At 39.9% G+C, this 24,587-nt stretch overlaps 2 protein-coding genes across 4 annotated transcripts in view; one reads left to right on the top strand and one right to left on the bottom strand.

Moving 5' to 3' along the window:
* LOC104928802 (E3 ubiquitin-protein ligase TRIM38) overlaps positions 1–24,587 on the top strand; it is an 899,066-nt gene that overhangs the window by 632,707 nt on the left and 241,772 nt on the right. The gene's annotated exons all lie outside the window — the stretch shown is intronic.
* cacna2d1a (calcium channel, voltage-dependent, alpha 2/delta subunit 1a) overlaps positions 1–24,587 on the bottom strand; it is an 84,683-nt gene that overhangs the window by 12,065 nt on the left and 48,031 nt on the right. The window contains exons 7-33 of one of the 3 annotated variants that reach the window (XM_019266779.2): positions 24,066–24,197; positions 23,280–23,349; positions 22,502–22,552; positions 20,977–21,076; positions 16,244–16,402; positions 15,665–15,769; positions 15,488–15,566; positions 14,811–14,860; positions 14,580–14,669; positions 13,836–13,898; positions 12,972–13,064; positions 12,770–12,844; positions 11,947–12,018; positions 11,741–11,812; positions 11,581–11,642; positions 10,969–11,045; positions 9,364–9,372; positions 7,762–7,770; positions 7,123–7,183; positions 6,898–7,004; positions 4,798–4,882; positions 4,489–4,551; positions 3,175–3,287; positions 3,013–3,084; positions 2,563–2,630; positions 2,427–2,465; positions 2,273–2,344 (exon numbers count right to left, since the gene is read on the bottom strand). In XM_019266779.2, the coding sequence (XP_019122324.2) occupies positions 2,273–2,344; positions 2,427–2,465; positions 2,563–2,630; positions 3,013–3,084; positions 3,175–3,287; positions 4,489–4,551; positions 4,798–4,882; positions 6,898–7,004; positions 7,123–7,183; positions 7,762–7,770; positions 9,364–9,372; positions 10,969–11,045; positions 11,581–11,642; positions 11,741–11,812; positions 11,947–12,018; positions 12,770–12,844; positions 12,972–13,064; positions 13,836–13,898; positions 14,580–14,669; positions 14,811–14,860; positions 15,488–15,566; positions 15,665–15,769; positions 16,244–16,402; positions 20,977–21,076; positions 22,502–22,552; positions 23,280–23,349; positions 24,066–24,197 (2,048 nt within the window). The remainder of the gene's footprint in view (positions 1–2,272; positions 2,345–2,426; positions 2,466–2,562; positions 2,631–3,012; positions 3,085–3,174; positions 3,288–4,488; positions 4,552–4,797; positions 4,883–6,897; positions 7,005–7,122; positions 7,184–7,761; positions 7,771–9,363; positions 9,373–10,968; positions 11,046–11,580; positions 11,643–11,740; positions 11,813–11,946; positions 12,019–12,769; positions 12,845–12,971; positions 13,065–13,835; positions 13,899–14,579; positions 14,670–14,810; positions 14,861–15,487; positions 15,567–15,664; positions 15,770–16,243; positions 16,403–20,976; positions 21,077–22,501; positions 22,553–23,279; positions 23,350–24,065; positions 24,198–24,587) is intronic. The other 2 variants (XM_027272178.1, XM_027272179.1) reach the window with 2 other exon arrangements.

Below are 24,587 nucleotides of genomic sequence, written 5' to 3' on the forward strand. Positions count from 1 at the left end.
TCCGCTGAATGCGCTGAAGCCACGCCCAGTCATGGGAGCACTCAAGCAGCAATTTTGAAGCGACTAAAACATGTGACAGATGAGTTCAGAAAATAAAACTCTGAGCGGGATGAATAAATCTCTATCTCTCTGCTAGAGGTGCAGGGTTATGCTCAGGGTGGCCTCAGCGTGTCATCGAGCCACCCTTTAAGGACCGCCCACAAAATCCTTGACTGAAAACTGGTGAAAAACTGTTTTAACCTCTAACTCCACATTTCAGTAATACGTGGTTCAAAGTCTTTTAACATGTTTTCAGCAACTATTTTCCAACATATCAAATGTATTTTGAAAGAAATCTCGGAACTGCCTTTACACAGACTCTAAACTGTCAACTCATGACTGTTAAATCTACGTAAAACAGTCAAGAATGCGTATACATGTGCTGAAAATGTTCACAGTGAATTTACAGACACACACACTCAGTAAATCACCCTCAAACCAGGATGATAGACTTCAGTATAATCTGATTAACACAGTACACCCGGCAGCCATAAATTTCTACCAAGAGGAAGTAGTTTGTCTCGGCATCTCAGAGGTGTGCATGAGTGTTTAAGTACTTGTGTATTCAGGAGGGTGTGTGTACAGTAAGTAGTGCTCATCTATGTGTGTGTGTGTGCTGAAAGACGTGCATGAGGAAATGCAAACTATCCTTTTCCTTCCACTTTGTAAGGTCACCGTTAACAAGCCGTCCTCCACATATCCATTCCTCTTTAGCCTAACAGCCAAAGAATATATAAATCTTCCAACCTATAAGGTAAAGGGAGCCTTCTCTCCTTACCCTGCGCAATAACACAAATAATGAATTAACAGTCACAGCCCTGTTGGCTGCAGACTCCCCGAGGGTTTCGGAGAAAGAAAAGGAACGAGCCAGCGAGAGAAAGACATAAAGCCGGAGAGAAAGCGAGAAGCTTGCAGAGAGAGAAACTTTGCTCCTGTAGGAAATATGATTGAGGGCACACAGCCTTCTCCAAACAAGGCCTCAGGCCCCTGGGTTTTAGTGCTGCTGCCAAACTTCAGAGGGCGACTGATTTATCCAGCGCACACCCAGCCCTGATTAGGAAGGAGCCAAGGCCGCATGAAAAAACATTTACTCAGATGACAGCAGGGGCCCGCTCTTAGCATTTAGCATAGGGCAATGGGGAGAAATGTGTGTGTGCTTACTGTATGCGCTTCGTGCGCGTGTATCTGTTAATGATATGTAACGATGGATCGAATTGTGTTTTGAGAGGATTCATTTGTTTATTTTTTCATCAGGGTTGTTAAGGGCAAATTAAGACTGATTACAGGTTCACCACAGGTTTAGATGATCACAGTAAAGTACCATGAACTCAAGCTGCGTCTTATGATAATGATTAATATCATAAAACCAATTATTCATAATTACTTCGTAGATGATTTCAGTGTATTAATCAAAACTGTAAAAGCGTCGAGGATCTGGACGGTGTTTCTAGTTCTAAAAAAAAAAAAAAAAAAGGGTTAGAAAAAAAAAAAAAGAGCTTTCAGGAGAATTTCACGGCTTTCTTCAGTGTGTGGTGTTTGCTCAGTTGCTGTCATCATGTGAACATGTGATTACAGGTGGTCATATATAATTCTGACCCCTCACAGTCTGGGAAGTGATAACAACTCAGCACTCTGTTCGCCGTGAGATGTGAATGGGAACTGTGATAAATGCTGGCGAGTGAAGAGTTTTTATGCTTTTGAAAGATTACAAACTGATCAGGAGTCAAACCTATTATATATCCCACAATAATGGAGTCCCACATAAAAAGATACTTAAACAACAATGCTTTATAGATCAGGTATGATCCATTGGGTTGCATCTTTGTGAGAACTCCCAAGATATTTAAAATTAAACTTAACTTACCTCTGCAGATGATCTGGACCAAAATCTATTTATTTACAACTTATCAATAAGTTGTTCATTACAACTGCAGACTTAATCAAAACCTTTTTAAATACTTAATAGGTTATTGGTGAGTATTTATGAATGGATTACCAATATTTAACTAAACGATTACTAAACAGAACCAACCGAGCATTTTCTCTTATTGTTTTCTTATACCTGAACTCTTGGTGGAGCCGTTAATAACAATTCTTAACCCTTTATAAAGCATGCCTTAAGTGGTTCTAATGTTTAAGTTGCAGCAGTGATATCTGACCATTTTTTTGACAATGCAGAATTACAGTTTATCTTCAGATTTGTGATTCAGAGGAGTAAAACGCAGAGACCCACCTGACTAATATCGTCATCTTGATTAGACATCACCAGGAAACCCCCGTCATCCAGAATGACGCAATCTACATACTGGAATCACAAACATATTACACAAGCGTTGCATACTCATGACTCTCATAAATTATAGCTGAAATAAAACTAAGCCAGTTACCGGATGGTTCCGCTGGCAGCCGCAGATCTCATCATTGCACTGAAAACACAGTAGAGCAGATAGTAAATGAAAGGTCATAGTCTGGATCAAGTGCATGTCCTTGTGCGCACGTGTCATGGTGATAGAGTCCACTTACATTCATCCTCTGTGTGGTGTTGATGAAGCTCGCCATCCAGGCACTAATGTCCAACTTCACGCCGACCACTGGGATCAAACACAAAAGCCAGACATCCTAGATCATGTTGGACCTCTGTGTCAACTTTACTCTCTGAACTTAGAAAATGCAAACTTGGCTGGGGATCACAGGAGACCGGACAACTTGATGTGTGGTTTGTGTGTGTTTGTGTGTATATGTCAGAGCGAGAGGGAGAAATAGACAAATGAGGAGTCGCGGTCTATAAATAAGAGCCGATCTGTATGTGTGTCAGAAGATATAAAGGCATGAATAGGGTTACGGCTGTAGGGTTGCAAATGAGGGTGTGTAAATATGACACATGGCTGTAAGTGTGTATATGTAGGTGGCAGAGAGAGACAACTTGATAAATAAGGGATATTAATGTGTACGACTGTGTGTGTGTGTCCTTACCAGCTGGTTTGAGTGTGATATCATTAATGTTGATGTTTACTGCTCTGCTCACCAGGACTGAGTCGTCACTTGCTGCAAGAAGAATAATAAGAGGACGGTGTATATATGTGCATATACATTAAGGAAACACATGCACACACACGCATGTTTGCTTTTACTCACAGTTCTCTTTAGGGTAGGGAGTTGGAGTGAAGATGTACAGATCATTGTCCAAACTACGCTTATAGACACTTGACTCATATGTCTCTGCTTCCACTTTCCAGGACAGCCCAGCACTGTCAAATACATTTATACAAAACAACACACACAAACACGTGCAGACAATTATGCCATTATCAAACCTCTCCTCAAGCAAAACATCACACCCCAGACCTCTTAAGAAATTTGCAATCCCCATTTGTTTATGCAACACAAATAGAAGTCAGACTTACTTATTAACATATTATAAAGATGTCCAAGCGCTTACAGTTTGGCATCAGTTACTTTTATCACAAACTCAAACTTTACTCACTAAGGTAATTGACAATGTGCTAATTGTTGTCAACTGCAGTTCCACATTAAACCCTGTACTGTACAGTTTGCCTTCAACACCACAACATGGCAACATGAAATTCTCTCAAATCACCTTTGAACTACATCAGTACTAATATATTGCAGATATTCAAGTAATCTCTAAATCGTAGAATAAACTTAGTAATTTACAACAGAGGGTACCTCAGGGTTCTCTATTGGGTCTTTTGTGCTTTTCCTGTATAAGCTTCCCATTGGCCATATATCTATGCAGATGATACACATATTTACACCATTGTTTCTCAAGATCATCCTGCTCAAATCATACCAATATATCACAAACCGTTTTGATTTTCATACTCATAAAACATTCATGACATGACCAGACTGCAATGTCTACCAGATCACTAGTCATTGTACTGGACAGTCATTGAGAAGATGGATCCAAGAATGAAGATGAAGCTTTTCAATGTACCGTTCAATCCACATTCCAAACCTCATCTATGGTCATAAGCTTTCAGGTGGGAATTTTGGATTAGTGAACCTCTTCTCCTTTGCATTAAAAAGGAACAATTGAGATGGTTTGGGTAAGGTGGGTGGTCAGGTTGCCCCTTTGTTGTTTTCTTGTAGAGGTATTCCAGTCACCCTCCACTAGGAGGATACCCCAGGCCAGGCCTGGGATATATATATATGTACATATGTATATGTATTTGTGTGTATGTATGTATGTAAGGATAAGGCCTATGGCCTGCTTTGCTTACCCTGCTACCACCTGACTGACTCAGACAAGAACAAGCGGCCAAGTTCAGAACGTTTCCGTTTATAGGATATAAAGCACTTCATATATTAGTTGCAGCTTTCTTAGCAGACCACATCATTATTCTTTATCAGATAATCCTGAACATATTATCTACTCCTTCCCATGATTCTAAATCAACCCCCTTCCAGCATGAGCTTGACAAGTACCTTTTGGGGTAGACCCGTGTGATCCCTCCATCGGTGGCAACAAATCTGGCCAAGACACCATGCCTGACAAGCAGAGAAGATAAAGCTATAAAACACACAGTTACAAAAATCTGGAATGTGCTTTATGTCTGCATGACATTTACTAGTGATGCTGAAATACTTGAACCATCTGTATTCAATTTTTCCACTTGAACATTCATTACCGAATACCGAGTAACAAATAACTGATGCCACATTTCTGTCTGTGTTGCTGGATCACAAAATAATGTTAGTGAGTGACAAATGCGGCCTCACTTCAGCTCCACTTACTGCAAGTCTTTTTTTTTCCAAATCTTGATCAGTTCTGACGTGATGCCAGCATCCAGGAGCAATCGGTTCACCAACTCCACATTACCTAAACAGCAAAACAACACTTGAGCCTCAACATGTTATCTTTAAATACCATTTGTGTGTCTGTCAACTGATCAAAAAAATGTAACTATTGGGTCTTTTATCAGCTTTAAAGGGTCTCATCTTTCTGAGATGACATTCTACTTTTGACTTACTAGCCTGTAATGTCTGAGGAATCTGCTGAAATATGTAGGATAAATGCCTAAGGAGCATCAATACCCAAAAGAGAACAAATAATTGTGTGAGGGGAAAAAAGCCAAGGAAAGAAAAAAGAAAGAGAAAGAATAATAAGATCTGATCCGCAGAGTATATATGATACCAAAAACACAAAATAAGAAAAAAGTTGGGAATATCACATCATATTGTAGGCATCCAAAATGAATTTCAAATTGAGTGTAACATGGGGATAAGCTTCAAGATGTTTACGGCTAAACTTAGAAGCAGAAGCAATGTCTAAATGCGAGAAAAATGGAAGGAATAGGGTAGAAGAGAGATATTTTTTTTTGTCTATGAAGAAGAGGTCATTTCTTAAAATTGTCTTGTGAAACAAAAGCAAAACAGATAAATTCTTATAATGAAACTGAATGGTTGAAATATGTATTTACATGTACAAAAAAAAAACTACTGATAAATGTGCCTGATGCTGACAGGTTCAAGGTGGTGGGTTGGTAAATGTGTAACAAATTATTTTTCGAGACATCCGACAAGACCACATGACAAACATAACAGGCGATAAAAGCCGTTCGCCCATTTTTTCGGTCATGCCCGCCACTTTGAACTCTCCGACGACCCGCTCCAGTCCATTAACATTGAGGCTCGTCGATATACCCCCACCACCTCCTCCAACTTTATGAACACACCACACACATCAGAGAAAACAGCTGGTGTAACACTTTATTCCCCTCCCTGCCCCCACCCCCACCCCACCTTCCCTCCTTGTGCAGTGGTTTTCATTAGGGATCCTTTATTGAAGGCAGCCCAGGAATTCCTAATGTACTTCAACTTCTTCGCCACTGCAGTGGCTTAACCAAGTAAACCGTGTAACGATACTCAAGCCGCCAGTGGTCCACATGGGCCATACTTTTCTCTCTCTCTCTCTCTCTCTCCCCCTCTGAACTCCCTATGGACTCCATTAAACTAGCAGCTAATAACGGTGAAAGTAATATTTCAATTGGATGAAAAGTTTTATTGGGTTGATCATGTTGAGATGCTTGAACCAAGTTCTCAAACACAAATTGTCAAATTAAACTTAAAGGGAATCTTTTATAAATATCTGGGGACCTTTCGTTTAACTCAGTGGGCAAAAGCGAGTGATGCATATCAATGAGTGTATGCAAGAAATGGCAAGGATGTTAATGCGTTGGTCAGATGTTTGGGAGAAGGTCCACTGGCCCCTGATTTGTGTTTTATTGCTTCTCTCTTGCTTCTGGCTTGACGTGTCCTGCTCTTTCTCACAAACACACAGTAATTGGATGAGGTCGAGCGGCTATAGGTGGGGTGTGGAAGGCATATTACTGGTGAATACTGTGCGTGTGCGAGCGTGTGTGTGTCACATCTAAGCCGATGTGCCTCACACATGTGCACTCAGGCATGTGATGGTCAGACTTTTAGAGTTAGCATCAAATGGGTAACACGAACACAGGGGTTCCACATCACAAAGCTTTGCCTGGTCAGGCACACCAAACAGCCAGACCCTGGAAAGAGAGACCTCTGGGAATAGCCTTCGATTGGCGGTCTTCCATTAAATTTTCAATGCACACCTTAATGTCAGGCCAGATGGCTAGGATTCATTCACACACACATATATGTACACATTAGCAAATACTGTGAAGCTTAGCAGGTCTTTGTGATGCAAATAGAGGTCTATAGAGAGAATGAAGTCCAAGTGTGCTGCAAAGTACATCAAGATCCAGTAGAAAGGTTTGGATTCTTAAGAAGATTTAAAGAATTGATGGGACCAGGAGCATACAAGGTGAAAAGATGTACTTCAGAGAACATTTATTAATTTTTGATACTCACACAAGGGATGGTTTGGAGTCTTGGTGTCAATGTAATTGTTGAACTCCATGAGGAACTCTGTGTTGTTTTTGTCCTTTTCAGGTGGCTTTAAGTCCTTGCAGTACACTCTGTGGGAAACAAAAGAACTTTACAGTGAACGAATGTAAGCAGAAAAAAGTCAATCACAAGGTTGCCCTCTGTACTGAGTCAGAAAATGTAATCCAAATAAACTGCATGTCATCTTACCTCGGTGCAATAAAGGTATAGCCATATTCATCAAACTTGTCCGCCAGCAGGCTTTCAGAAACTGGTGAAAGGTATAAAATAAGGTGAATAGTTTCTTCTCAAGTTATTATTAAACAGGTTAAAATCAAACTGAGGTAATCACTGAATGCAGATCAGATGGTGCTCCACTGTGCAGAATGAAACACCTGTTGAATATTTAACAGCGCACCAATAAGACAGAACTCCTACAGGGACCAAAAACTGGAATGAGATTTCATCTCTTGACAGACTGAGCAGAAAAACATTAGCACCACAGCTCCACGTAGTCACATCTTCCCTTTTAATAAATGTTAACTCTTATGTGTTAGGCCCTAAGTTAAAAAAAATCAAGGTAACTTTGTAAAGTGCCGGGTTGGTACTCACAAAGAGAAATTAGGAAAATTGAAGCCATATTTATCAAATAAGTCACTAAACTGGATTAACCAACGGAAAAGTTACCGGAATGTAACACTGGAAAGGATACAGTCTCACACAAACAGCTGAAAATCAGGTATAAATACAAAAGGACTAGAATAGACTTGGCCAGACATGCTGGGCAAAGGGACCAACAAAGCTCAAGAACAAGAGGAGAGACATGAAAGTAAAGGAAAAAATACTTGCCATTTTTCCCTGGAGTGGAAAAAAATCCCAGCAGAGAAAGTGAGCGAACGAGAGAATCATCCCCCAGGGAGGAAAAGACGAGAGGGAAAAGAAAGGGAAAAAAAAGGCAGGGTAAAACCACAGGGGTCAAAGGTGACACAATATTTTATTCACAGAGCGAGTCCTGAATAGAAATATTGGATTCCAAACAAAGGGTTTTAGGCCTTTGGATGTAAATGGAGACAATGCTGACGGAGAACACAAAGAGAGGCTTAAAAAATGTGGTCAGAAGTTTTCAAAGTTATGATTTGGATGTGTTTTAAGCATTAATATTAGCATTCTTCTGGTATTACAGTTAATCTGTGGAGTGACTGCACTATTTGCATTACAATACTGCACTCAGGCATGGACTATAGAATATTAACCACAGCTCGTAACCTTAATGTTCCTTTGACATTCTCCAAAGCATGTCGTGTCGACAGTTGATTATACTGTAGAGCGAAATTTCTCATGACGACATGGGCTACTCCTTGTCCTCTACGGTGGTCATGATTGGGAAATAATTGCACCCATGTGCTTTTTCTTTGATATTCGGTCACCACTTACTAATCCAACAAAGTATCTAGTAATGATGGATAGCAGGGAGATTTGGGGAGTGACGACTGCTTATATTTTCTGCACTTTCGCACGCCTTTTCACACCGACGGTGACATTCCTGCCGGTTTTGTGAATAACCAAATCAGTCCAATATCTAAAACTTGCAGCTACAGTACTTAAAAATGTGAATGGGTTTCAGTATGAATCAGTGTCACGCACAGAAACAAAAAAAACTTGCATTGGTTTAACAAATGCGTGACAAATAGATGTGGGAATTGGGACATCACTTGGGCTTTTTAAGTTGACATTTATATTTGCCCTCTGAAAAAAGTATAAAACAGGCAGAAATCAGGCTTTAGTTTCAGTTAAACCACAGAGCTTAACAATGTCCTGCGGAGATGCTAGATTCGATGACCACAAAGGAGAGAGAACTGATGACAAAGCACACAGAAGGACTAAAAAGAGGAGATGAAACTGAGTCTGTTCAGGGGGATCCTGTCTTTCATTAGAAAAGAGGTTGTAAAACTCAAAGTGAGTCAAAATAGAGAAAACGAAAGAAAACAACAAAAAGGCTCATGTTTTGTACGCAGAATCACAGCTTTCTCCTTTATGGCTTCACCTTTAAATAATGCAAACATCCTGCCCTCTCTGCTACAGTGGGTTAGTGCCAAAACCACATCTGAGGGCCATTGGAACAGGTGGGGGGTTAAACACATACATGTGCACACAGACATACACACACACACACCATCTGCGACACACTGTGTGGGCGCGCATTGCATGCGAAGCGCTGCTTCTGAGAGCAGACGCCAGGCTTGATTCAGCGTAACAAGAATTGTCATTATTAATCAGAAGCCGCTAAATGAAGGAAAAACAGATCGTGAAATGCTTCTGTGCTCGCGAGTCTGCGGCACCCGCGTCTGATGAAGCGAAGTTAGTGAGTGAAGTTACATCCAAAGCTGGCTGGCAGCGCGAGCGCGAGAAGACAAGGGGTTATGAGGTAAAGCACAGGAGGAGAATACTTGCCCACAAACGCTGCAGGGGGTCCAACACACCGGGAATGGTCAAGAGTTGAAGGAGGGCAGGAGAAAAGGAGGAGGGAGGAGGATAAAAAGATGAGGAGAGGGAATTGGAAAAGAGAACAATAAAGAAAAAAAGAGGCCAACAGGGTTACGCAATATTTTATTCAAATGGACATTGAATAAGAATATTGTATACAAGAATACAAAACATTTAATAAGTCACCAGTGGAGAATACAAGGGTGGGTGTCTTAAGGTTTTAGGTTAAGGTTACAGTTAAGTCTGGAGTTATGGTTTGGCATTGTTGCTTTTATAATTAAGGTAAGGCTCCAGGGACTGAAAGCAAGTCAGTGCAATGTCCTCTGGAACGACAAAAACAATGTAAGTGTAGGTTCAGTAAGGATAGGCTTTCAGAGATTTCAGAGTCAGCTGCAAAACTACACTTCCATGTTTGTGTCCTGTTTATCATCTGGTCTCTTTTTTTTTCCAACAAAGTTGCTCAATGTATTTAAGCCGTCAAGCCAACACCTACATCTCAGACACTGGAACAACATTAAAAGCCGCCATGGGCAGTTTTCAAACTGGTCCCTGCCCACAACTGCACTTAATGAAACTCTGTAAAAAAAAATAAAAAATAAAGGCGATGAAATGTTTACTGTGATGGATTACCAATGTCAAGCAAGCTTTGTGGCTCTGGGAGTTGATTTTTACATTTTTACAGGTTTACGGAATAAAGAGCAGCCAGTTGCTAAGTAAAGGTGGGGGAATTTGTCTTTGGAAAATGATTTATTAATACAAATATATAACTATAAAACCATAAGTATGATCGTACTAGACTTATTAATTGTGCATCACAAAATCATAATGTTCTTTAAAGCCAATTCTGGACTATTGAGTGCAGCCAGGTGGTGGCAAACATACAGACAGAGGGACAGACTCTAACCAGGGATGACTCCATTTTAATGGCAGTGAACACACACTTACACACTCACACACACACGCTATAAAACTGTCCTTTGAGTAACACTATGAGTCAATGACATCTTTTACTAGTGGGAACAGACGGCCCTCAAAAGAGACATGAGACAACAACGCCATACATATGGAACCTCTGATCCATTGTATAGCATCCAATAGGCTTGAAGATGAACAACCAGCATACAACCACTTGTACACACACACACACACACACACACACAGACTGAGATACTTGTAAATGAATTGATGAGTACTGTATGTGGGAAAGGGGACACTGGAGCCACTCGTCCCGCTGTCTGGCAACAAATACTTTGAACAGCACCACAACTGAGGGTGTGTGTGTGTGTTGCCATAGTGACACCAGATGGGAGGGCATGCAGTGGTGGTGTAAAGACATATGAGTGTGTATGGATATGAGGCATGAGGCACTGTAAGTGATGGATAGGAACCATAAGCTGAGGCATGAGTGTTTCTCAGCCTTACATGGAGAGCAATAATGTCAGTGGAGAACATTAGCATCCATTTTCTAACCAGCAACATTTGTCTGCCGTCTGTATAAATCAAGGGTAAACGTTACTGAGTGGAAAAACTAAGACTGGCACAAGAGACTGAACTGATTTAAATGGCACTTACATTTTGCCTGGGTGATTGTGTCGCCGATGTTGGCCTGGATATAATGCTTACTGTACTCAGGAAGGACCAGAGCCAGGCTGAGAGAGGACACACACAATAAAATATCATACCAAAACGTGATAACAATTTGTATTTTTGCATTTGTATTATTTTGTGATTATACTTAAGTTTTTCCAAGAATTCAATATTTTTATTTCACTGCACTGTTGAATCAAGTATGTGTTTATTTCCCAGAATTGCCAACTGCATGCAAACTATCTTTCTCAACCCTCCAAATAACATGCAAAAACACATCATTAAAAAAACAAAAATCATAGCACTGAATCAAATCCATCAGTAAGTCCTGCTAAGCGTTTCGTAGCAGGAGGCTGAATTTCTCAAACAGTACACACAACTTGTGACCACTGGTCCCTTATGGCTTCAACTAGAACACTCTAAATTTGTGTCTGGACTTTGTCTTGAACTTGAACACCACACACAGTGGTTTTATGCAATTATGACAATCATTTTGCAAACTATGGCTCTATTTCTGGCCTGAGGTTTTGTAGAAAGCACCTCACACATGCGATGAACTCGTCACCTCACGAGATAGATTTAATATCTGATATTTACCTGTAATCAGTCCCCTTCACTGGTGCAAAGGTGTACGTCCTCTGAGTTAAGTCAATGTAGCGCTTTGAGGGCAACAGTTTGGTCAGTACATGTTATATTTTTCTAAACAAATGTATTCATAATGGTCATTGACTCCTGCATGCTTTCAATATAGGATTACCTCATCTTGGGATTTCACCAATGTAGATATTGTGTAATTGCCGTGATTTCCGTCAATCATTTGTTTTCGTATCTGTTGACAAAACAATCCAAAAAATAATGAATTCATTAATTAATAAAAAGGTAATTAATAATTAATCATGCTATATTCAGAAATGGAAATTAGCTCATGGAATCATAAGAGTAGGAGCAATCTATTTTCCAAACCTCCACTTTGATGTCACTCTCCAGCTCTGCGTCCAGAAAGTCCAGCGTCACAGGTTCATCGAACTTGGCAGTCTACACAGAGACGCAAGCAAATTCAGAAATCGAGTACAAAGGAAGAAAAACAGATTTCCAAAACAGATTCTTTTTTTTTTTTTAAGCCAGTAACAGGGGAACTACTTATGGACTAATTTATCCGCTAACACAGCCTTTCGTATGTTGCAATCGTCTGTGACCAATCTGTGCATGCGTAATTTACAAGAAGAACACATCTCGAAAGGTCAATAAGAAACATCTTTCCCTGTTTAAACAAACATCATTGTGGACCCATGTAATCAGGACACTGCAAAAAACAACAAGAAACTAGCAAAGTCAGCCAAATGATACAAACAAAATCAGTATGGCAAGTTAAGATTGCTAATGTTGTGTGGCAGTCGGGCTAACATTGTATAGCTGAACGGCTAACACTGTGTGGCAGACAGGCTCACATTGTGTCCACAGGAGAGATGCTGTGTTATGTCAGTTTAATACTGAAATCATATTTTCTATGCGGGACAACAGAGATGTTTCTGCAACGGTGCATTTTATGTGACAGTGGGTTGAAAATAACTCAGCAACAGGGAAAAGGTATTTCCTACGATCTGCAGAAGTCAGGAATCTTTATGGATTCTCAGTCTAAAAGGGTCTTTCATCAATCAGGACTGTCATGTTTTTCTTGTCAGTTTGACTGATTACTCAGCAACTGATGGGTTTCTGCATTGTGGGCTCCTAGAAAAATAATGTCTGGTTTCTCTGAATTATAGTCGGAGTTAGTGATTTAGCTTACCAGTGGTTGGAGATTGGGGTGGAGCAGCACATATCCATTGGGGTCAATGGCAAAGTAGTAGCCATTTGGTCCAAACTACATGGGAAAATGAAACAGAGAGGGAAATTTCTGTGTTCAGAGGAACCCGAATACCCAAATATAATGTTATGTATAAATAGGCTGATTGTCTGTATGTGTTTATTTATGTAGTGTGTGATCTTACAGTAAACCGAGGGGTCAATCTCTTGATATCTTCCAGGGAGACATCAATAGCCATCACTCCCAAGATGAGCTGGTTCTGAAACTTCTGAGCTTTCTGGAGAAAAACATAAGAGGTGGGGGGAAAGAGTCACTGTAAGCCTCACTTATGAGTCCTGTTGTTCTTTCTGGATGAGTCAAGTCCCTCTGTGCATTCTGAATGATTTCAAGGAAATGAGGTGCAATAGAAATCTGGACAGTCTCATTCCCAAAAGCTTTACATGCCGCCATGAGTCACTGACAAGGCATTTCCAGCCTTCGTTTTCGGCCGTAGCAGAGGTAACCCCCGAGTCCTTCGAGATAGACATGTAAACTCATCTTGAAGCACTTAGCTACTGGATCATTTGTCTCTCTGCTGTGCAGGTTTGATTTCTTTTTGATATTTGCTCTATGACATCCCAGATTCTCCTTCCTGTGGCGGCACGAGGGAGAACTTTAAGGGACCCTCAGCGTCAACAAAGGATATGAGGAAGAGCCACAAGAAAGGAGGATAAAAGCAGAGGATGAGACGATAATTGACAGTATTCAGGTTGCATGTTTATTATTTTTTTATAGTCTGGTAAACATTATGGTGCGTCACGAAACCGCAGATCTCAATTCTCTCATGGGGTCAAAGTGTCAGACAGACAATAAATTTCATGAGTAAGTCAACTGTAAACCAGATTGATGTGAAAGATGATATGAATGAGAGTGTGTGAATCAGGAAACTATCTGGGAATAAGCATGTATAATATAAAAAAAAGGCATGACTTACAATAACATTGTCTAGAAAATAAATGTGGAAATTAGGATCTACATGAAATGAGTGACATGAGAATCTTTGGTCTACCTTTGAGCCCGTGTTGGTCTTGTTGAAGACGGGCAGAGTTCCAGTGATCACCAGGCCAAGCTCCTGGAAGATCAAACGTACAAGATGTTGAGTAGACATGAGGTATGTAGGAAAATCAGTCATGTCAAAACAGTTCTCCACTACATAAATTCACAGATTACTATTTTTGTCCGATTCCTCTGATTAATAAAACATCAATAAACATCTGTCAAACACTGACACCACATGTCTCGCGGATGACACCGGGTCACTGAGAAACCAACGGCTACAGCTTGAAAATAAGATGTTTCCCATTACAGAAGGCAGAGACATTTCTGGAAGGTGACGAGGTCAGTACAGTCACAAACAACGACAATCTTATCAGTGAATGGATAACATTATCCAAACCATTTGGCTCAGTTTATCAGACTGCTTTCTGTCGCCTAAAAGTTAATCTTGACAGAAATGCAAGCAACACAAATAAACTGACTCGTTGCTTGCATTTTTTGAAAAAGTTAATTTGTCTTCTCGCAAACACTTCTGAAACTGAGTTGAAGTCGAGTTTACCAGGATGACAAACAAGAAATGTTTAGCTTAATTCAACAAGACTTATCTGTAATTCTTCATCTGACAAAAAACAGATTTTGTGGAGCCTCATATTTGATTACAAATGTCTTTTCCCCTCACTTTCTGGGAGCGTGTTTTGTCTTTGCATAAACTTGTGTATAATCCTGTAACGTGTGTTTGTCAGTATGCATGATGTACCAGTGCATCCAGGTAGACGTTGGTCCACTGAACCTGCTTGGCCTTTTTGCTTTCCTTGACCATAGGCCTGCCCAAAACATCCAGGTATTCCTGCAACAAAGGATAAGAGAAGGACTGTTTGAATTGTCTACGTGCACTTCAATCGTTTCACCACAAGAGGGCAGAATACATATCTGTTAAGGAGAGAGCTGGAGTGAAAGGCAAGTAAAGCTGCGACCAATCTGACTTTACCTGAGTGTTGATCCTGATTGCACCTATAGATGGGATCTCATAGTAGTACCCTGAGACAAAGATATAGCAAGACATTTAGCATGACACCATATACATCCAGTAATCTACCAATCTACTATCATTTTAACAACCACCAAAAATCCACCAACCAAAACTCCACCCACCTCTTACTTCAGGTTCAATAAAACAAACTTAAAGATAAACTTAAAGGGTCATTCTGTAGGTTTTAATCATGTAAAATAAAAGTCAAAAATAAATATTGTGCATTATGTATCAGAATTTTTTTTTAAAAACAGGCCTGTTTGTTTACAAAATATCTCTAATATAACCACATGCTATATAACTACATCATACTATATAACCATGAGGCTGGTAAACACCTACACGCCAGTGCCAACAAACAAACCTGACAAAGAACTTCATGCAACTTTGCCCACAACTGAACAATATCCACACCTCATTTGTGATGTTGCTTATTTAGAAAGCAATTTTCGAATAATTAGAAAGCATTACCAACTTAAGATATAGTTGTTGTCTGGTGTTGGCCAATTTCTCAAAGAGCTGTCAATCATTTAGGATTATTTTGCCTACATTTGGATCACAGTTGGGCACCTTTACATGTGTAATGAATGAGTGACGTGTCACATGGACACCAAAGCTTGAATGCCACCATGTACCTTTATTAGCGCAGGCCATCCACTGTATTGGTCCTTTGTCGTAGTTGTGTTGACCGACTGAAAACGTAAAGATGCGCACCTGTGAGGGGAACAAAGTCGGTAAAAAGAACAGATATATGGTGAAAAGCAAAGACTGTAGTGGTCTTCTCTCTGACCATGTCGTGTTTAGAGTCCTACCGCTTGATTGGGGTTGTATTTTTTAAAGATCTCTTCTGCCTTTTCTTCTCCTCCGTCGGTGAAGAGCATAATGATCTTGTTACAGTTGGCCCTTGACACGTTCATCTGGGGGATACAAAGGCAGAATGTTTGCATTCTGAACGCCTGAATTAAGACACACACGACAAACATGAGCTATTGTGCTGACACAAAAATCTGCAATGTCCAAAAACAACCAGAAGAGGTCGACATATACTCACTCTTCATTAGAGCACCACTGGGATTGAGCTGTCACTGTGTCCTATGTGCGATCATTATTTTCATAATTGAATAAAATTGATAAATTAAATTAACATAAATTGTAACAGACAGTTAAATAGATTTCACAGGGTTTCATCAGGCCTCTAGGTTGGTCTGCGTATCTCAAGGGACATTGTTGGATGAAATAATTAAACACAACAGATTGACAGCGACGTCCTCAACGCCATCATTCCTACCCCCATCCACCAAAGACAAATACACACACATACTCCTACGCCCTTATGTTAGCCAAGCGACCAGATAAATATTCCACCACGCATGCCCACAGTGACACTTTACCTGTGCAAGCTGCTTGAAGGCCAGCTCAAAGCCGCTTCTGTAGTTGGTGATACCCTTGGCGGTGATTTCCTGCACGGCCTCTTTCAGCTTCTTCTTGTTGCGGACGTTGGCCTGCACCAGGTTCTCAAAGCACGATGCGTACCTGGCCTGGTCATTAAACTGGAGGGAAGAGGGAAGGAGGGATGATGGGAAGTGGAGGGAAGGCACTTGCACATATTTTCTGTTAAATATGTGGCCTGTTTTTTCCCTTTGTTACGGAAGTCATGCAGTGTGTCCCTTGAACATATAGGATGGACTCAAAATAAGTTATTTCAGGATTCCGTTTTAGATCAAATCAAATCAAAAGAATTCTTCTCAAATGTTATAAAGTAAATCTACTTTAATAACACTTTAAACTTCTTGCTGTTGCAAAAAATCTGCCATGCGTGAAATGAAAATCAGTCTTAATCAAATCTGCACAGACCGAAGGGAGCTATAGGAGCAGAAGGAAGGATTGGCAGGAGAGCAGGTAGGGATGTGAAAACAGTGGCATAAGGAGGTAAAAAAACAAAAACAAAAAAAACAAAAAAAAAAGAACTTGATTATGGAAGAATTATGCCACAGAGACACAAACACTACTGTAACTGGTTAACTCACATTTATACAGCTCTACATGTAAAGTATCCTCATATTAATATTGGTGAATAGTTAATGTGGAGGAACAGATGGAAGCCTTTTTAAATTCATGCATAGATACACACCTACACCTACACACACACACACACACACAAACAGACACACACACCCACACACACACAAATATAAATGTACACACGTACACACAGCATCTATGGAAGGCTGGGACATGGCTCATTAATACCCAACATCTGCTTTGGCCTTGCACTGCAATCATGATCATGTTCAAAACACACGCACACACGCACGCACACACCCACCCACATGCACGCACACACAGGAGGTGCACATCATTTATCGTGCACGTATTAAACACTGAGCTGATTTCTTTATTAACACTCGCTTAGATCTGGGTGAGATGAGAGAATTGTACTTCACATTAAAATGTCAAATTTAGGTGAGAAAATTGTAAAAAAGACACTTGAAAGAGACTTAAACTTTGTAGTTTCTGAGTACAGTGACAGAGCAGCTACAAAGACAAATCATTTTCACCTGACAGCCAGTGTTGTCAGCGTATAAAAGCTAATAAGCACCCTAAAGTGAGTTATCGAAGCGGTTAGTATAATAGAAGCAAAGTACCCCCTATACTTGTATCAGTACATGGCTCATAAATAACAGGAAAATTATTCTCAATAGCAAGAAGAAATATTTTGGATAAAAGTTATCAAAGCAGTCAATAGTACCTCTGTTCACATGGGTTTTTATATGTTTTTAAAACACCAAAAGGAGCTCGCAATGATTGTTTCCAACTACTCAACATGTTGGCGGACATTTCAGGGCAAATGCTGCCAAGACATTCATCCTCTAAACAGACGCACGCCTACACACACACACACACACACACACACACACACACACACACACACACACACACACACACAACACACACACACACGCTATTATAAACCATGGTGAGTTAGAACTTCATCTAACTTATAAAACACATCTTAAAATATCTCAGACACAGTAATAAAAGCTCAGCGGAACAGCATACTGTATGTGGGCATGTTCTATATATAGGTGTTTGTGTATATATATCTCATGGTTCATAGTTACTCTTAATGCCTAGATATAGGTCGCATATTTTCTTACTAGAAAGCAAGGAAAGGTCTGTCTTAATTGGAACTATAAAAATACGAGGGAAATTAACACATTGATATACTTTCAGTTGATCAGTTACTTAAATAAGTTAAAGAGTCTGTTCATAACAGCTCAACTTACTTAAATAAGTTAAAGAGTCTGTTCATAACAGCTCAACTGAAGATACAAAAATGTATATTTGACTATTAGCAAGCTTACAATTTACACAAATGTAGACTATAAAGTAATAAATTAATCTTTCCTTGGAATTAATTACATTTTAGTATCTCATTTAGTGAGATTATTTTGTTATTTTTTGACTTTAAGAAAATTATGTAACTAACTAATTAAACTTAAACAACTATCTGAGACTTTGGACTCCATTCCCCCATAATTAGTTACATATTACATTTTTTTGCTAAGAAACTACTGGGAAATGACAGGACCCATAAAATAAATCACAATATGTTTGAAATGTATTCAGGCTCAGGTAATTAAGGGCTAGATTAATGGCTAGTAAGGACTAGTAATTACTACTGGGTTGTGGATTTTTATTAACTTTCTCTGATTAATGAGTTGTGTGTTTGTGAGACACCTCGGAGTAGTCACAGCAATGTACTGATACTGAAGAAAGGAAGAACAAAAGATCATTTAAATATACAGACATGCAGATATGCACTTCGACTTAGCCAGAAATCCATGAAACCTGCTCCGCATACACACATGCACAGCCACAACAGAACCGGTCGCTTTAATGAGGCTGTTTTATTATGTAAGGTTGTAACAGATTGTGCCTTCAAAAAAGCTTCAAAATGCTTCTGGAAGGTCTAGAAACTGTGCTGTGCGCCATCAATATACTTATTACGCCGCTGCCTGATTTCATTAACTTCAAAAAGCCGATCACTTAGCTGATTTGAAAGCTCCAAACAAAAACATAAACCACTGCTTTATTAAGGAAAGTGAAAGAAAATGAAATTAATGGTTCATTTGGAAACAAAACTGAAAAAGTTATTTATGTCCCGACCCATTAGGAAGGACAAAGAGGAGGCGGATATAGATTAAAAAGGAGATTTTAGATTGAGTGCAGGTACATTATGTATCCTGTGCCAAAGATACAAGTGAGACATTTTTAATTTTTTTAAAAAGGGGTCAAAATGGACATTAATGGCAGAAAGCTGAGGACTGAGGCCAGATACCCACTGTATGCTGAAGTATGTATGCAAATTCTTACAACAACAAAAACAGGCTTTTATGGGGTATAGGGGTAATTTTCTAGAGCTCAACTAAACAGATGTGCAAGATTTAGGGGGCTCTGTTTACAGAACATTTGCATATTATACATTACTATGTTTTCATTATACAAAGGTAGTTTTAGTTCATATGTCATGTTGCCTAAGAATAAGCCTTTTATATCTGCCTAACTGTTAACAGGACACCTCAAACTGCAAAGGTCAATTATGACTCTTGCTATTAGGAATTTTTCACCCATGGAGGTTTCATTGTTGCAAAACAATATTCATGCAGAGAAAAGTGATTTTAAAAACTTGTGGCGTCATCACAATTAAAAGTCTATAGGCTGAAAGGGGACTCATGGGTCTTGCTGTCTTTGTTGTCCTATAATTTGGAGGTCGTCATCATAATTGTTCATTAGTCAAAAGGGAAACTGTCACAGTTCGACCAAATGGGTAATTCTCCAGAAAGTCCTTCACTCATGGGCAGTTGGGCGTCTGCTCCTTCTGCCTGGAAACTTTGAACACGTCTTGTTAAGTTGTGCTTGACCTCCTCCTGACAGCATGTTATTGTTTTTCAGTGATCAGCCAGTTGACCGCTCCTTTAAACAGCTATCGGGCCCTTTAAATTCACTTACATGGGGAGAAATGTCATTTTGTTGTCGCGTAATCTAATTCCTCAGAGAAAGGACAAATGTTATTTAATAAGAGGGTGAAACAATGACATTTTCACAGCGGGAGTCACATGACTTTCAAGATTTGGAAACGTCTCCTCTTTTGTCTGATCGGATAAAAACAGAGAAAGTTCACTGGTTCATTCTGTCGGAGAAACAAAAAGTGTGTTTTTAAGAGAAATCGAGTTAGAGTGGTGCTCTTCACATTTCAGTCCTGCAAATCATGTCCACTGTGATTGCCTCCAATAAGTCTTCTCCAGTGCTCGCAAATTCCTCCAATAGAGGAAAATAACCACTTAAAAATGTGTGAATTTTCTTTCCACAACTAATATTGCTAGGAAGCATGAATCTGCCTTATGCAGCCTGCTATGGAGCTTTAAATGATGATGGATGAATATTTCCCCCATGCCCGTGTCGATAAATCCTTTGATGCCTCGGATTCCTACAGAATTTCAATTAGGCTAGAAGGGGCTTTTCCATTACATGCCTGTGATTCAAAGTGCGGGTCATAAATAGAGCACACATTCATTTGTCAAACTTATCTCGTGACATTTCAGGGTTTGTTCAAGCTGTGTCATCTGTTCGCTCTATTAGGCACACATACTTGGATTCAGCTCAGATGCTCCTGAGACACGTCTCTCATACGTCCCCCATACATAAACACACATGCACACTCGTACATGTACCGTGCTGTGTATGAGTCAGACAAATGAGCACACGAGCATGCACGCACCCATGCATATACATAGTCATAATAAAGATTCATCCATGTGCGGCACATTAAGTCATTCAAAAGGTCACTGCCGTGTTAAAGCGATGACTGAAACTTCAGGAGTGAAGCTGCTCAAACAGCCATTCCACAAATATGTCCACATTAACATTCAGCAATGTGTGCATCTGCAAATTAAGGACATATACAGAACTTTCTGGATACGATGTGCAAAAAAAAACAACTATATTTTGTATGTTGAAGCAATATAAAGTTGAGAATTAAAAAAATAAATATTAGTATAAGCAGCATTTATTTATTTATCATTAGTGGTGAAATGAAAGTTGGAGCCGTGCGAATACTCACATAGACCACGTTCACGTAGTCGTCGTCAGAGAGAGTCTCCAGCATCTTGCTGACTGACGTCCGGATGAGTTTGAGGGTGAGACCCGAAATGCTGCCACTCCTGCAGTTTGGAACAAAGATGATCTGTGTTTTACTGTTTTGTTGTAGACAATTTTGATGTGTGCTTTAGGTATTATGTGTTACCGCTGCTATATCACCTGTACACCTGACCACAAGAAGGTAATTACAGTCTACATAGAGGTCACAGGTGAACAGCTGGAGGGAATTAAGAACCGGGTGTGTGTCTGTGCTGGTCTTTTGTCAGATCATAGTAGTTTGCTTTCATATTTACGAGCTTGTTTTAACGTCATTCACTCAGTGCACCTGGCATTTGTAGATTTTTTAAAAATCTGCATATAATTAAAATGACAAATTTCATGGAAGTCTTCATTTTTGTGGCACTTTTGTGGAAATGTCTTCAAGTTCTTTCAGTTAGCGTTTTTGTCTTTGGATTGCCACTACAATCATAACATAATAAACGAAAAAAAAAAATCATACCCACTGGTTTAAGTAGACATTTCCATGTACGAGTGTGTATCATTTAAAATAAACCTCACAGAACAAAGGCACAAAGCTCTTTAACTGAACGTCTTGCTCCACTTGTGCTCTCTTTCCAAATGTATACAATATATCTCTATTTTTCTTCTTCCACTTTTCTTCTTTTTGCATACAAGACAAGTGAACCTTTTGCCTGAGCAGGGAAGGGGCCAGTGGCTACTGAGATTGAAAGCTTTCTGCCTGCAGGGCATAAAACTATTCACGAGCTGAAGGCAGAGATGTAAGACCTCATGACCACAAGCTTCTTCCATTACCAAGCAGAATAGATATTATTATTAGCTAGACACCTTAATAATTTTCCATATTACACTGCTCTTGTTAAAATGAGATAACCTGCACTGATGGATCTATAAATAGACCACTTACTTCCTGCAGGTAAACGAACAGAGTCTGAAAAAAATGAAGAGGTCCTTTAATGTTCTTTACACCAAAGCTTTTAATGTCTAATAAGCCTCATCAATCCGCCACGTGCCAATTACCAGAGCTGTGTTAAGAGCCGCATGCGGACAAATTTAGTTACTTTCATTTATCATATTGCATTGTCAATTAGCCCCTGGCGCTGTGTGTCATTTGTCATGAAACCACCTGAGTGGAAAAAATTCAGACGAATCACTTTGACACTGCCAAGAATACAACACGCTCACAACCACGTGTGCTTGCATACAGCATATTTCATGTACTGTAGTTCAAATGGTTGTGGTGGTGAAGTGAGTAAAAAAAATATTTGTCTTATGGTCAACAAATTCCATAAAAAGTCCAAATCTAAATTCGTGTACTCGTGTCAGTGTCACACGAGTGCCGACGCTGCCTCGAGCACAGCGCCCAGCGGGGTTAGGCCAGTCAGAACCGCTATCAACAGGGCCTTCTGGTGCACAAAAAAGAGAAGAAAATCTGACTCTAACAGATGAATCATAAGGTCGTCACTCACGCATCCACCAGGATCAGCATGTCCTTCGGTGACGCCGCCCCCTGAATGTACCTGGTGAGTAATAACAGACACAATCACACACACAAAGGTTGTGGACATTGAGTAGACACACATACAGGCAATCATTATGATGCAGAAATGATTTTCTAAATCTAGCCACACAATAGTTATGTATGAGACGATATATTTTGCAGTCTCATCACTCTTATCTCTCTTTGAGTAAATAAACAAATATCACTGTCTGTCATTTGCATTTCATTTTATTCAGACCTTTGTATTCTTTAATTAGCTGTCTGCTCTCATTTCTTTAATAAACAAACAGTTGTGCGTCTTTGTATAAAGTGTGAGTGCTCAGTAGCCGGCAGGGCTTCTCAGGCTAATGAAATTTAATAACATAGTGAAAAGAGTATTGGCGCTTCCAGCTAGATTTTAATCATTTTTAGGAGATTAATGAAGCTTTTGTATTAGTACCCTTTGATCTGCAGTGGCGTAACCATGAGAGCGCTCTAAAATGTTTGACTTTGGTCAGAGTCCTGGCTTTGATTGTTTTAAACAGTGCGTCTGCGTGCACGTGTCTAGATGCTCCGACGTGTAATCGTGTTTATGCAACATGCAAATACAGCGTTCTGCAAATGAATGTTTAATATGAGAATTACACAGGGAGACTGAACGAGCCACGTGTCTGCCCTTGACCTACGCTAGAGAAACGACTGACGATGAGATGATTAGAGACGTGGGAACAAAACTGGACATCGCAAAAATGGGTGTCGGCACTCACCACGGTCGCATGCGCACATCGTAGAGGTCAATCTTATCGGCGGAGTTGCTCGAGTTGATCCAAGGGGATGCTGGGATTTGGAAGAGGAAAAAAAATGGGGAAAGAGAAGTACATTAACTTTACATTATGCTTGGGTTTAAGGTGCATAAATGTTTGTCAGTCCAAATATCATATGTGTATGTCTATCAGTCTTATATCTTAATAGAAACAGTTCATCTTTAGAAGTTAGACAAGAAGATCAATGCCTACTGATTTTTTTATCTTATGTATGCAATTCAATCCAGAAAGTGACAAGTTTAGCTTAGCTTAGCATAAAGACTGGAAGTAGTGGGAAACGACTAGCCTGGCTCCAAATTAATCGCTAATTAATTAATTAGATATTTAATTTGTTTAATCTATATGATCAAAATGCAGCTTTACAGGAAGTTAAGTGCTCTAACTGTCTCTTGACCAGCAGCTAGGACAGCAAAGACTGTGTGAACTGTGGACAGAACCAGGCTGAGTATTTACCCTGGATTTTTAGCTGATCGTCAACCAGGTGACTTTTGTGGCAATGAATACAGAGATTTTGTAACATAAGATGTGATATTCACAATGTATGTTTTTCAAAAAAACTGATTTATTTCTGTCATGCCTTTTTGTCGAAAGAGAGGCCGACAACAACACCATGTCTGCTTGTGTTTGCATGTACGTTCACACGATGAAATGGCTCTTTGGTGGTGGTTTTGTTCCACTGACTGACCACAGGCTGTTGGGAGTGATCCCACTGGCTACTTTGCTGCTCACCTGGGTAGTACCGAGCCAATCCGGTAGCAGAGCCAAACACCTGCCAAAGGAGTGACGGATCTTCCTCTTTGTTTTTCCGGAAAACGTCCTCCAAGGCCTCTGTCCAATTTAGCTCATTCAAAATGATGGTAGCTGGAACACACACACACACACACACACACATATATACACAGAAAGATTAAATGACTCATATTCGTACAGAAGTACAAAATCATAAAAATCAAACAACCACAAAATGTCAAGGCTTTTCAAAAACCATTTACTCTGGAAAAGCAATTTTGAAGGAGGAGAAACCATGCTTGAAAGTCTAAGACACACACACACACACACACACACACACACACACACACACAGATTTGCCATTTGCCGACTGACACTGACGGCTGAGAGGAAGCCCCCTCGCAGATATTGAAACTGACGTCAGTGTGCTGTGATGAGATATTTCCATTTCGTTTCTCCTCTCAAAACACACACCAAAATCTACAGTGGCGCAAAGTGAGCAAAAGAGAGAGAGAGAGAGAG

The sequence above is a fragment of the Larimichthys crocea genome, chromosome XX (genome assembly GCF_000972845.2).
Source record: "Larimichthys crocea isolate SSNF chromosome XX, L_crocea_2.0, whole genome shotgun sequence".
Lineage (NCBI taxonomy): Eukaryota > Metazoa > Chordata > Actinopteri > Sciaenidae > Larimichthys > Larimichthys crocea.